At 47.4% G+C, this 14,828-nt stretch overlaps 1 protein-coding gene across 2 annotated transcripts in view; it reads right to left on the bottom strand.

The window, feature by feature from the left end:
- The window catches only part of SEC14L5 (SEC14 like lipid binding 5), a 55,776-nt gene extending 41,913 nt beyond the window's left edge, over nucleotides 1-13,863 (bottom strand). The window contains exons 1-2 of one of the 2 annotated variants that reach the window (XM_005295258.5): nucleotides 13,734-13,863; nucleotides 5,617-5,693 (exon numbers count right to left, since the gene is read on the bottom strand). In XM_005295258.5, coding sequence (XP_005295315.2) covers nucleotides 5,617-5,679 — 63 coding nt within the window. In that variant the 5' untranslated portion in view covers nucleotides 5,680-5,693; nucleotides 13,734-13,863. Of the gene's footprint in view, nucleotides 1-5,616; nucleotides 5,694-9,252; nucleotides 9,345-13,733 lie in introns of those variants that run through there. The other variant, XM_005295259.5, reaches the window with a different exon arrangement.
- Nucleotides 13,864-14,828: the final 965 nt, after the last annotated feature.

Here is a 14,828-nt window from a genome sequence, read left to right as displayed (position 1 = left end):
CAGGACATAACCCAGATTGGAATTTGGCCAAGAAACTGTGGTTAACAGACTTACACTCTTACCAAAAGTGCCCTACCTGAAATATTTAATACCCACAAGAGCCCAGGGTCCTCAATTTTACTTTGTCAATTGAGTTCTTCAGGGCAGGGACCATCTTCTCTTTATGCACAATGTATCTAGTACAGTGGGGCCCAAGCAGGTTTTTAGGTGCTACTGGAATACAAATAATAAGGACATCTCCAACAGCACAGTGCCCCCTAACGCCATGCCAGGGCCTTGATTCAGTATGGATAGAAGTACAACATCCGCCTCTGGTGACCCTTACAGCTCGCCCATCCAGGTGCTGACCTACAATGACCCTGCTCAGCTTGAGCTCACATCACAGCACATGGTGATGTGTCTGCAAGCAAGAAAGAGAGGATAGACTGAAGGAAGAGTCTAGGGCCTGAGGATGCATTGTATGGACTCCAGTAAAAGGAAGCTTACATTCCTTTTGGGTGGATCTGCCCTAGAATTCATGTAGTTCTGGGCTCAGTCCCTCCCAACTATTCAAATGGAATACTTCGAAGCCAACAGAAGTCTCAACCCCAACACTGCCTCAGTACCACACACTAAGCATCAACAACAGAAGGCAGCTAAGGGAAAGATGTTTTTGATGTTCCCAAAAATATACATATTAAAGTCCAGAGTAAACAAATGCAACCAGCAGCTGTTTCAGAGCCCTGGATGAATCAAATAGCTGCTCTCAGCAGCAAAGAGCATTTATCAAGCACTTCATATTCAGTACGTGGGAACCATCCTACACTACCAGCTAGAGAGGAATGCATCAGAGGCGGTCTGCTCAGACTGCTGCTGCTCACTCTGCTTAATAATGGAGAGGTATAGAAACTGGACAAGCAAAGGCAGCTAAGACAGCGTGTCTAACCGGGGATGTCATTTTTGGTATCTGTCCAATGAGAGTAACTTGGGCATGAGGATGTCGTGCTGTTCGTATCGCATCAGCGCAACATGGTACTGTGGCCTCAAACCATCAGGTCACACTGAAGCATGTCATAAAACAGTGGGACTGTTGTGGGCTCTGAAAAAGTATTGAGACCCATTAGCTTCTCCCAGTCACATTAAGAATAATCCAGGAACTAACAGGGCAGGCTGGAGAGTGGAAGAGAGGAGACATCTTCCTATAAAATATTTGATATGGACCATTGTTAGATACAGGTATCCAGGTAAAAAGACCATTAGTCTGCACTCAGAGGGCAATTTCTAGAGTTTTAATTATTCCATTAAAATGAGACTTGGTTTCCCACAGTAACACCCATTTTGCAAGTACTGCACTGATCTATACTAGGCAATTTCATGAGCCACGTATGAGTTGCTCAGCTCCCATCAATGTATAGGGATGGTTATTTTGAAACCCTTTTTTCCACCTCTTGCTCATCTCAGATACTCCAGGCTAGTGTCAGCCAGAAATGCCATGACAGACACACTGAAAACTGCGTCACTGTCTAGGTCACGCCAGCTCCTAAGGAACCTTGGAGCAGTGGGCAGGCAGGCTGCTCGCTGCCAAGTGCCGTCGTGTGTCAGTCGCAGAACGTTCAAGGGCAGAATGGGTAACATGCACCTGCAGGCAAGTGCCTCTCTGGCACTTCCTCAGTTACGGAGACGCTGCACTCAGAGCTCCATCCAATCTTCGGCTGCTCTGTACAGACCTCTCCCATCTGCTGCAGCATTCTAGCTGCTTAGAGTAGATTCCAGCTACTCAGAGATTGCTCTCCTTGCTGCAGGGGGAATACTCTCCTGCTAACAGGATCCAAGCTTGAAAATGGAGGTTGCAGAAGCAGAAATGTGTGTAACCTACCTTTCCGTTAAAATTCTGATTCTGCTGATCAGAGATATAAATCTAGACTTTCACTTTTAACCAGTTAGGGACTCCTCAACCTTTATACTGGGATGTATCAATACCGTAAACTTTATAAAACACTGGACTGCAGTTGACCTAGATACCCTTCCTGTCCGCATGTCTTGTCATACAGATAATATGAACCGTTGTTGTATCCATATGGGATGGATGGATTGATCCATGGATCCTATAGATAGATGCACTGAACCTGTCATTCTATTGCAAACAAACCCATAAAACAACAGGACATTTGCTAGTCACCGCCACGCTTGCAATGTTATACCATTTTTTACCACCCTTTATCTTATCAAGCTAGATTGTAAGCTCTTAAGACTGTCTTACTCTGCTTCTGTGCAGCACCTGGCACAATACAAATGAGCTTTTGGGTCAGACAGAGGACTGTACATACCTTTCAACAACTGTAGCGGTGATCAGGGAAGGCATAATACAGAAGAGTTTGACTGACAGTCAGTCAGACCTTTAATCTGTTTACACCCTAATATGTACCTTCCTTAAATGTGACCTGAAGCTTATATAAAGCTATTTAAAATCCAAGCTTCACAACAGAATACACATGGGCACTGAGGAATTACAAATCAAAGCCAGACATGTCCCATTATTATTATTTACTCTGGTTGAGTCCTTTAGGCACTGCTGGGATTGGGGCCCTATTGTGCCAAGTGCGGTCCATACACTCCCTACCCCACAACACTCAGAGCCCGAATAGACAGGTAGTACTGTCATCCCCATTTTACAAATGGGGGAACTGAGGCAAACAGATGCAGAGCCCAAGGTCACATAGGGGATCTGTCATGGAACTAGGAGTTGAACTCAGGTCCTCTGCTTCCAAGTCCAATGCCTCAAGCACAAGACCATCCTTCCACCCCATGAACCACTGTACTGAATCATTGCACTCCAGAAAACATGCCCATAGCATTTTGGGGCATTCCAATACCGAAGAGGATGAGAATGCTTGGCTTATGGTGACACGTAAGTATGAGCATAAGTGACGGCAAAGTCGTTTGCTGAAGAGCAAGCTGGTTTCATTTTACTCCCACTCTCCATGCGTAACTGCCACCCAGTGACAGTTTAGCACTCTGCATCTGTGCGAAATGCTCACTGCCTCCCACACTAATGGAACATTCTGTTTAAATCCGTCTAATAGGATAATTGAGACTGCACCGTGACTGATCCGCTGTTACTAGATTCAAATGTCAGCATCTCTAGAATCTTTGTGACTTCAGCCTTCGCGCTAACAGCACGTTATGCCTGGCGGGGTGAGGATGCTGGGCCTCAGGAGATCTGGGTTTCACTCCTGGCTCTGCCACAGACTCCCTGTGGTAGACAAGGCCACACAGAGTAAAGGCCTCACATGGGCCACGTGACCTTGGACAAGTAACTGCATCTCTGTGCCTCAGTTTTCCCCCATCTGTAAAATGCACCTAATACCTTTGCCGAGATGACACAAGGCTTAGTTATTTAGACATATAAAGGATTAAATGTCACTTTTCGTTCCCAAAGTCTTCAAACCACAGGGAGCTAGCAGTTCTGTCAAGTAGAAAGCATCCTGAAACCAAAAGCAAACAGAACTAAACCACTCGAAAATAAACCCATCAAGCCTTGGCCTCCAGGAGTTCTGCTAACCAGCTTACAAAGGATTTGTCTAGAGGCAAACGTCCTTATATTAGCAGGCAATCTATTGACTAGCATCTGGCATCAGGGCAATCCTGATGAGATAGACTGTGATGGTGCTGAGAAGCACACGCACATCTGGCATGTTAGTGCTGTTCGCACGTCTCTTTGTAATGAACATTGCTGTATTGTTTTAACAGGCTGTACAGAGTCAGCATGGAAGGGAAGACGCAGAAAGCTCCTACCACAGCAAGCAACATGCTTCATTAGCCTGGGATATGTTTTGCCAATTTACATAGCACACACGGCCCTGGCAGTTCGCTTCACAAATTAGCAAGGACAGAAAGCGAGTGAAAAGAATCAGTCCAACACTGAAGAAAAGAGGGCCGTACGCTTTGCCTTGCACACTAGGTTGGTTGTGAAGGAGCCTCCAGGGGACTGGATTCCTCTCAGTTTAGAAAGCACCACCACCATAATGGTACATTCAAAATTTAGGAGCCAACTTCAAGAGCCTGCCAGCTAGTCTTAACTGCTGTGACAAGAGGCTGTGTGGACACACTTCAACCCATTCATCTAAATGTTTCCCCCCTTTTCTCACCATCTGTCAGCCACTAGGAAAAGCTAGAGACCTACTTCAGTAGTAAGGGCACATGGAACATACTGGGGATGTTCCGACCCAAAAAGGCTCAGTCTTCCTGAGCAGCTACACAGCCACTGAACAAGATGTGACAAGATGAACCCATATGTGGGCCTCTGGGCTGAATGACCAGCTGCTCAGTGTTTCCCTCTGAAGTCTCCCAGAGCAAGGCGCAAGCCCACCCCAGGGATATTCAGCTCATTCCTTAGAGATCGGTAGCTGAGTCAGAAATATCACACTAGGAGTAGTAGCAAAAAAACACCCAGCTATAGAACCAGAGCCCTTACCTTTATCCACCATGATGGGGATGGCATCACATAAGGCTGATCGGCCTTTTTTGAACTACAAAATTTATCAAAATTTCAAAGGAAAAAAAATGGGAATTTTTTTTCCCCCAAGAGATTCCCTCCCTCTACCCTCCACTTTTTAACTAGCTCTAATCACACTTATCTACATAGTCTCGGTCCCATACACAGATCTCCTGTCAGATTGAGAAGGATCAGAGAAACCTATGGAATCGGCTCATCGCCACTTTATTAATAATATTCCCTCACCATGGGAGTTTCTAAACAAAATGGTATTTGGGGAGGCTGCGAATAGCCACAGATGGGTCCTTAAACAAGGGCCTAACCAAGCACAGCTGGCTGCTTGCCCTTTCACAGGCATTGATAGCCTTTACCAACAACATTCCCGCTGGCTTTAAGAATCAGCTGTGAAGGATGCAGATCTATCTTACAGATGGCTGCTCAGGGACCCACGCACAAACTCCCCTTCAGTGAAGCAAACATGGTAAAGAAAAAAAAAAATGTAACCAGCACAGATGGCATGTTTTTTCCTCTCCTTCTGACACTGTTCTCATGCCCAAGGGCAAGAAATAAACTAGTTTTACTAGATTAAAAGAATACTTAGACTGAAGCAGATTTTGATTATTTCTAGAGTACGGCAGTGAATGTAGAAGATTGCAATGGAAGGAAGAAGTCTGTGCCCTGAACTCACCCTAAAGAGAAGTTCCTCTAAAATCAGTGGTGCCCAACCTTATTGCACAGGAGGGCCATATAAACCTAAGCACACCCTTGTGTGGGCCAAACAGATTCTACATATTTTAATAAGACTTAAAGTCACCCATATTGATTTATATTTTAAGTTCAGCTTGTTTCATATATATTTATATAGAAACAACCTATGTACAGTATTGTTTATTTAGGCAGTTGTGTAAACTAAAATGTAAACATGACAAAACACTAACGAATCGGCCATTAGTATATTGCACTGAAGTAGGCCTCAGGCCTTATGAAATGCCCTGGTGGGCCGTGTATGGCTCGTGGACCCTGCTCTAAATAACCCATGATCTCACACCGGAGCCCCAACACCTCCCACCACCTGACAACGCCAGAAGTTGCAGTCGAGCGTTCAGCTGTAGGAGGAGATGTAGAAGTGCAACATCACTCACCGCCATGACGAGCTCAAAGGGATATTTGTAGACTCGAACAGGGGACTGGTACTTCTGCACCATTTTTAAACGCACACCTGCAATGGGAAGGGAATAGTGGCTTTTAGATTTTTACACTGAACACTTCAACTCTAATAAGCATCATCATATATTTTGCACTTTTCATCACTAGACCTTAAGGTGCTGTGCAAAAGGAGGACAGTATCATTATCCCCATTTTACAGCTAGGGAAACTAAGGCACAGAGGGGTGAAGTGATTTGCCTAAGGGTCACCCAGCAGGCCAGCACAGTCAGGAATAGAACCCAGGTCTCCCTTGTCCCAGTGTAATGCTGTACCCACTAGGCCACACTGTCTTGCATATAAGCAGTGCACATTTCTGCTTCTCAACACCATTGTTGTGAATCCCACTTAGAGCTTAAATGCAAATTACAACAGCAGCACAAGTTCAGAGCATGAGACAGATTTCTAAGTCAAAGAGCTGCTAGACCATACCTGGGAGAACGAGACCCTTAGGCAGCTCACCAAGCCTGAATTCTAACTTGTGTCTTCTACCCGATGTCTCATACCACCACACAAATCCAGTGCTGGTACAGTTACACCTGCATCTCCTTGTCTGGCACGTGGGATTTAAAACACCTCTTAAGCCACCTGATTAAGAAAGCCAAAGGAGGCAGAGTGCTTACAAAACCTGCCCACCACTTAACTAGGAATCACACAACTCACTGACAAGTGACAACGCCAACTGCTTACAGTGGAATGAAGGAAAACAACTGCCTTGGTTACAAACAGTACAGACCTCAGCACTTCCTTTATCCAAGTCACCTCTCACTGATCCCATCAAAATCCCTCTGCTGGGGTTTTAACCCTCAAACACATGCCAGTAACTAGCACCCCGAGAGAATACATACACCCTTAGAAAAAACTTGTTACATGGCTTTTTGCAAGTCCTTCTCCTGCTATTAATACCAAGTGTCTGAGAACACAGAAGAGAGGCTCTGGGTCTGAGAATCCATGCTGCTCCTACCCCACTCAAATTCCAGTGCTGTGCAGACACTGAAAGTACTGTCGCTCAGCACTGAACTCAACGGCTAGGACACAGAACTACTAATCCCTGCTTTAAGCCAAGGATTGGAGGTGAAACGGAGCTAAAAGGCTCTAAGCAGCAATACACCCACCAGCTTCAGGAAGATTTCGACAAGAATGCCACTTTACCCTCTCACAGGGGAAGGTCTAAGCATCTCAATATTAGGAGGGGGGGTAGGGAGGATTTGCAAAGATAACAGCCTGTCACAGTTCAGACACTTCAAAAAGTTTGAGTACCTGAATGAAGTTTGGGGATGGCTCGTAGTAGGAGAGTCTCACATTCAGCCAGAGAGACACAACTCTTTAGGTCCATACGACAGGTTCAGGGCTCAATGGATCTTACAGAAACAGCATCAGCATTGAAATCGAATAGAGGCAAGCCCAATAGTGTGGAGAGACTCCATCACCAGGGCACCCGATACCAGAGGAAAGCAAACAGGGCGAGGGCAAATGAGCACCCAGAAAGCTAGGCTGGTATCATGTAACAGGTACCCGAGCCAAAAGGAGTACAGGGCACCTTGTAACATAAGGCTGTAATTTGATTATGTAACTGTGATACCTGGCCTGTGCAGGGACCTTCTGGGTAAGTGCTAACATAGTGAAAGAATCCTAGCAGCCAAAGGTATTTAGCCGTGATCCGGTTAGCACTCGCTGACCTAGCTCCCGTATATGAAATCCTGCCCTCTCTCTACAGAGGGGGCAAAGAGTCCTCCAAGGAGAAAGCAGCAACCCAGAAAAGAGCAGTCAGTCTTAATCTGTGTCCATGCTAGAGAAATGAGCCATTGCTAACTGACCACCGGAATGGCACCAGCATGAGGTCCAACAAGGCAGCATAACAGTAGCCATGCTGTTTTAGGTATAGTTTTGTTTTGCCTGTACTTGCGCTGTACCATACTGTTACAAAGTTACTACCCCCCTGGGTGCCTATTCCACAATTCCCAGCCAAATTCCCTGTAGCAGTGGCTTGAGAAAGAGTTTGAAAGGTCTAGGAGTCAAGGGGGGCTGTGGTAGAAAATATCAAACTCAAAATGCCCTGGAAAATTCCCATCACTCCCAGGGAGAAAATGCTGGCACAATTTCCATTTTCAGAAAAGCTCTAGGAATTCAGGATGAATGCCCACCTTTCACACAGCCAGAATGGCTTCTGCTGAAGCTTCTAGACAGTACTCATGAGACATCAAAGATAGCAGTGGAATGTACCTGAGATACAGACTAGCAGTTGAGGAATTTCATGCTGCATCATACATACAACTTCCCCCCTCTGGACAGCACTTAGCACTATGTTCACTGGATAAAGCTTAGAGAGTGGGCGCAGACTATGGCCACGAACTAGTGGGCTAGAGTTGTTCTTCATACCTGGGACAAGCAGCAATGGCTGCAGAACTTCAGACAGAAGGAGACTTTTACAACCTTCTGTGGTCAGACAGTACAGACATTGCAGCCCCTGAACTGCCCAGATGACAGCACTGTTCCTCATGGAAAATACCATAAGATCCTCCTATAGAAACCCGACCTACCTAGTTACTGGTCAGTTGGCCCAGTTTAGGGTTCAGAAATCCGTGGTGGCAGATGTCACCATGAAGGTAGGTATGCAGGAACACTACATAATGCCTTGTACGGGCATGTTACTGAGATGACCAGTATAGCAGAGATCATTGAAGAACTTTTCAGCAGCGGATTTCCCAAACTGTGCAGGAGCTATTGATGGAACCCATGTGCCTACTCTTGGCCAGTCTCCAGGAATACATTAACCAATGGATACTACTCAGTAGCGGTGCAAGTCTTACATGGATCACCTGGGCAAGGGCCCAGCTGTGTAGAGAATGGCTCAGTGACATGCCCACAGCCAATTTTTTCCCCCCCAGAAATTCATGACTTTGAGGGAAAGGGACTATATTCCCACTGAGGAATACTAACAAAGCCTCCATCTCTACAGTGATTCTAGGTGAGCCTGTCTACCCACTTTTTACCATGGCTCATGAAGTCATTCCCAGATTACACAAACCTTAGATAGTGGTGAATCAGCTACAGATTCTGCAGGGGACAACACGGTGATGGAGTGAAGCTGGAGATGTCCTAACCCACAACAGTTTAGTAACTAATGTAGCAATATCATCTGCCTGCTGCAATTTGAACAAGTAAAAGAAAAGGGGGTCCTTAATGAGCAGGGAAGTGAGTAAGCAGTAGGGCAAGCAGCAACCTGTGCATCGAAAGGCAAGCTATTGCAACTGGGGCTGTTACGGATTAGCCCAGCCTGCAGACAGCATGCTATTCAAATTAGAACTATTCTGTACCCTTTGCTATACAGATGGGGGAACTGGGGGAAAGAGCCTGTAGGTCTGATTCTAAATAAAATGCTAACATCTAGCTTACAATTTTTATTATTCCCATGACAGCTTTTTCTTTTATCTTTGTACAGGCAAAAAGATTTTATGACGTGTAGCCAGATGTGAAATTCCCATCCTGTGTTTCTCTACAGGAACTACAACAACATAAGAGCACAAGTGCAACTAAAAAGTCAAATCACTTACACACTCCACTGCAGCACTTACTTTTGGGTGGGATTTCAAGAGTGCTTTGGGGAGTAGGAGTACACGTGGAATGGCTTCCTGCAGTTATTTCTCATTGTTCAGCAGCGATTTGGCTTAGAGTTGGAGGGACATTGTCGAGGACAAAAAAAAAAAAAAAAAAACCTGTTGAGCAATCGATATTAAAGGGTGCTACTTGTCTGATTTTTTCTGGAATCTACTGTATTACACATACAATGACCAGCTGCAGTATCAAACCAGACTAGCATTTACAGTAACTAAAACCATAGTATTTTACAGAAAGAAGTGTGTTTGGGGTTCTCATTTTCCTTGCCCCATTCATGGGGAAGTGGGGAATGCCTGAGAAACTACTGGAGAGTAGGGGAAGAGCAACAATAGTGCTGTCCTGGCTAGCACATTTGTATTGACAGGAGTCAGTTGCTGGATCAACTATGCAGTCATGTTTTCTTGACCTCTTAAGTTCTCTCACTGGAACCATCTGTTCTCATGTCTCTCCTTCCTCGCCTTCTGGAAATCTCTGGAGATTCTAGAATCTCCTGCCTAAAGCTGTTCTGTCCTCCAGAAGTGAATCTCATCCTCATAACCAAAGCATTCGATCAGAATCCCTTTTCCATCTCTCGATGACAAACAATAGGACTTTCCAGCTTCTTTTTTTTCTTGGATCTCAGATCCACCAACCATTCCACCAATTTGGATCCTGTCCACCTGCCTCTATGCCTATTGAGCAATATGGCCATTACAATGAAAAATAAGTGACAGGGTTATTAACCTAGCAATATCTCATCCATTCATTGGAATACCAAGGGATGCAATAAAATTATGCTACAAAAGTGGAGTGGTACAAAGGAAGGAGGAGGAGTGGTGGAGACTAGCAGAACAAGGGAGAAGCAAACACTTCCAGCTAGGGTCTCAAGATAAGCCCCCGTTGAGACCTAATACAATGCAAAGCTGCATACTTGGCATAGAAGGCTGCTCATACCCAGGTTTCTTCTCCTGCCAAACTGGCTTGAATGCCATTTCCACAGTGTGTCTGGATCCTGGGATTTCCCAGAGAGATCCTGGCAACATGTTGGGAATCTCTCAGGCTGGCATCTCCCATGCCAGCTCCTCATTCCTCTTGGGCACCCGGTTCAAAAGGTGGCATTCGCACTACTGCATTGCAAGTAGTCTCCATGCTAGCTAGTAGCATAGGAGGCTGCATGTAAGGTCCAACAATTCAGTCCAGCTTAGAGAACAGATACATTTTACATGCAGAGCTGGACCTACTTTTGTTGTCCCAGGCTTTATTGGAAGGAACTCTGGTTCCAATATTTAATCTTTACACAGTACCGCTTGCTGTTCTGATTAAAGCCCATACCCCCAATTACACAGCACAGAGCTCCTTACAGAGTTCAGCCTCTCCCAGAGCTCATCTCCCCAGATGGCCACCAGCACCTGCATGTCAGCCTCAGGCCAGCTGGCAGCAGGCTTCTAGGGGAAAGCGCTAGACATGCTAGCAGATGAAGTTGATCACTGGCCAGACAGCATACAACTGAGTGCCATGGTGTGTGTGGTGCTATTTGTACAGCTAAGTGGCTTCAAACATACTTGGCCCTGGTGTAGTGGAGTTCACAGAGTGGAACTGACAGGCTGTATAGACAGGGCTGATGCACTAAGAAGATCTACTACACCACTGGGACTGTTATGCAGGCACCTCCTGTTCACAAAGGCACAGCACCAGTGGAGAAGGAGCTGAATTGGAGCTTTGAGCAAGGCTCACCATTGTATCATCTTCAAACAGTTTCATGATATAGGCAGACATTCTTATTGCTGCACAAGTCATGGATTCAGTGTGTTACCAGTGTGGTAAGGGAACCCAAACTACTAGTATGCCAACCCAGAGAATAGTCAGGCCTGGTTTAACCCTGCACTAAAGCCAATCAAGGTGCACACAGGAGCTGAGCCAAGTATATCAGTACTTTTATAGTAACTTGCAGGAGCCAGTCTTTGAAGTTAGAAATATTTGGGCCTCGTTTTCAGCAACCCACAGTTCTCAGTGACATCAAATGGAGTTGTGGACAACCTGCCCTTTTGAAAGTCCTTTGTTTAAAAATATTATTTAAAAGGTCATTTAGTAAGACCCACACAAAACCAGAGCTTAGCATTCCATCCACTGAATTCCATATTACATTTAAATGCAAGACACACTTCTTCAGTATTGCCTTCTCTGATATAAAAACAGAGTGTAACATGAACAAAACAAAAAAAACCCTAACACCATCAAAGAAACCCTACCAAAACACACCTCTGAATTAACACACAATTTGCACCTGGAGAGAGGAGGAGAAAACACCACAAGAAAGGCGTTCATCATCTTGCTTAATACACTACTGGAAGATTATTACTCCAATACCATGGTGATGAGCATAGAATAAGAAGCTATATAGAAAAGAGTTTAATGATATCCGTGATGAGGCTGGGGCAGACATGCCAATGTTAGCTCCGTGTTTATTTCAAGCCCAGGCAGAAGGGAAGAGACTTTGAAAGGATAAGACTGCTAAGGGAAAAGAGTTGTTTTCAAGCTTTTAAAAAAAAAAAAACAGAAGGCAAGAGTAGTTAGATATGGGAACCGGAAATAGAAGGCAACTAAGTACTTAGTCTTTTTTTTTTCCTAAATGAATTTTACAGTGTAAAGTGATTTACTGCAAGATAGAAGAGTTTTCAGGCTTGTCAGTTACTCATCACCACTCCAACAGCTTTCCTCCTCTCTCCGCTCCCCTGAGGCTCCTAACTAAGATCTTCTCCAACTTCTCCCATCAGCAAGACTGACATTTTTTCATGTCTCCTTCATTCCACCCACTAGTCCCTTCCTTGAGCTGTACTCATCAGTACATCCCTACTCTCCTACCCACAGACATAGTGCCTGCACCAGGCAACTTTAGAGAAAAAAATCCCACCCATGCTACTGCTTGTTCAGTTGCACCAGTGCAGCCCTAGTACATGCAAGCCTCTGGTGTTCTATCAGAGAGCACAAGATATACCTGTCCAGCACCACTGACAGAGTCTTGCCTTAGGGCTGCCAACTTGCAGCTGATGCAATGGGAATTTTCTTCTAAGCTACTCTAGAGTAGCCTTACTAGGAAGTCTTCAGCATCTAATGGGCAGAAATCAAATCCCGGTTGGTTCAAGTGAAAATAGAGCATTATTAACTTCTTCCACATCATACAGCAGTTTACTCCTATCCATTGTTACGAGTCTGGAACTACCAAAGGTTGTGGGACACACTGGATCAGCAGGTATCAGCACAGTTCAGGATTTAAGTGCATTGGGAAGGCTCCATGGGGTCCCACAGAGGAGAAGTTAAGGAGAAAGGGTGATAAAGGTCAGCATTCAGGGACATTAGCAGTTATGTGGGAGCCCAGGCCAGGATTAATACAGGGGGCTGCAGGCCAGGTTGAGAAGCATCAGCCGAGCTGCATGAGGGCTCACGACTGGAGCGGCGGGTAGAAAGTTTCCAGACTTTATGGTTGCAAAGAAAAGCTGCTCGATGGGACCCACAGAAGTGCTGTCTTCCTGAGGCAGTGCCTGAGCTGCTGCTTAGCACCTAACTTTACCTAGCGGCTGCTCTCTGGGTAACTCACCTGAAGAAGAGCGCTGTGGCTGTGTGGCTCAAAAGCTTGTCTCTCTCACCAACAGAAGTTGGTCCAATAAAAGTTATTACCTCACCCACCTTGTCTCTCCAGTTTTACAGGGGCTGTTTAGAGCCCTGTGGCCAGCAGCGAAATTGTCCAGAGTCCAATCAATTCCCTACTGCTGCACAAAGCTCAGGGCAGCAAGGAAGGCTGGCACTGGAGTTGCACAGAGGAAGAGATTCCCTCCGCCCTGCCCCTCACCCAGGAAGAGGGGGCTGGAGCGGACATGATCCTCACGACAGGGGATGCGGCGGAATGGTCCTTCTCCCCAGCTGGATGAGGCGGTGAGCAAAGCAAGCAGGGTCTAGGGCCAGCAGCCCAGTCTAACCCCCGGGACAGCTCCCCGCCCTGGAGCGGCAATAGGGAGCTGGGGGGCGACTCCCCAGCGTTCACCCCGCTCTCCGGAGGGAGAGACAGCTTATGGCCCTGCCCTGGCCCTGCCAGGAGAGCCCGGGGCGCCGCGGCGGACGGCTGGGGTGCACCGCCTGCCAGGGTGGAAATAGTCAAGTACGGAGGGAACCGGAGCTCCGTCCCCACGGGATGCACCAGAGCCGGGGCTGGCCCAGGATAGCAAAGCAGAAAGGCGGGGCGGAGGAGATGAGCCACCCGCATAGGGAGGGAAACTCTGAGGATGCGCCGGGGCTGGGCTGCGGGGGAGCCGAGCCGAGCCGGGCAGCGACAGGGAGCTGCGGGGGAGCCGAGCCGGGTGTGTGGGAGGCGGGCTGCGGGGGAGCTGGCACTGGAGGGAGGGGGACGATAGGGAGCTGGGGGTGCTGCAGGGGCTGGGAGCCGGCCCCACTCTGCGGGACTCACCCTCACACCGCGTCGCGGAACAGCCGGACCGGATCCATGACGGAGGCAGCGGCCCAGCCTTCTGCTGCCGCGGCTGTTCTCCCGGTCACCGGCATACAGCAGCCCTTCAATCGCCGCGCCGCCAGCGCCCCGCCCACTGTGCCGCATAGCCCCGCCCACGACACAGAGCTACGCCCACTGTCCCTCACAGCTCCAGGTATAGTTAAGACTGCAGATTTATTATTATTTTCATCAAAAATAAGGCACAGTGACCCCGAGTGCAGCAGAAGTAGGGGTACTAGGTGTACCATGACTGCTCCCTGCTTTTTATTAAAAAATGCCCTCCTGCTGGCCCTGCAGAGGGGCACTGCCCCCTTCCTCCCACAAGAGCATCCTCCACGCCAGCCCCACAACTCTATTCCTGCCTGTTGAGGCTGGTGGGGTGAGTAGGGGCTGGTGAGCAGGCTCACCTTGCATCCACATCAAGCAGCAGGAGCTCCTGCAACTCTGGTCATGAGGGGAGGGGAGGGGGAAGGCCATCCTGAGTAGCAGTGCAGTACTGCAGCCCTCCACACCTGATTGTCATGCCAGGAGCAGGATGCTGGGCCCAGCCCCGTGGGAGAGGAGCTGTGCTACAGGGTAAGTGCTCACCAACTTCCACCCCCAGAAGCTGCCGTCCTCCCGGAGCTGGGGGGCAGGCTCGCTCTTCAGCTTCCCCTCCCCCCCATCTCCCGCCCCTCTGCATGGGGCTGATGCCTGACTTTTGTCCCCCTGTAACTAACCTGCAGCCCTAGTCATGGTACCACCTAGAGCATCATCCGCTACCCTGACCCCATTTGCACCACCCAGCCCCCCACCCTGCCTCAAGTTCTGCCAAACAGCTGCCTCCCCACACCTGAAGTCCTGCTGCGACCTACAGCCCCGCCTAACAGCTCCACTCCCTCCAGTATTATGTTTGGGCTACTGTGGCCCAATGCTGCACGTGCTAGTAAGGCTGAGGAGTGAATGTTCTGTAATTAACAACATGTATGACCACATCCACAGGCCTAGTTCTTATTACAATTTATATACTGTATTCGTTGAGAAATAAATGTATCCCCCTTGGGGTTTAGAGAG

This window comes from Chrysemys picta, chromosome 10, assembly GCF_011386835.1.
Source record: "Chrysemys picta bellii isolate R12L10 chromosome 10, ASM1138683v2, whole genome shotgun sequence".
Classification (NCBI taxonomy): domain Eukaryota; kingdom Metazoa; phylum Chordata; order Testudines; family Emydidae; genus Chrysemys; species Chrysemys picta.
Note: the sequence above shows the minus strand (reverse complement) of the source record. Positions and strands in the feature narration are given on the sequence as shown.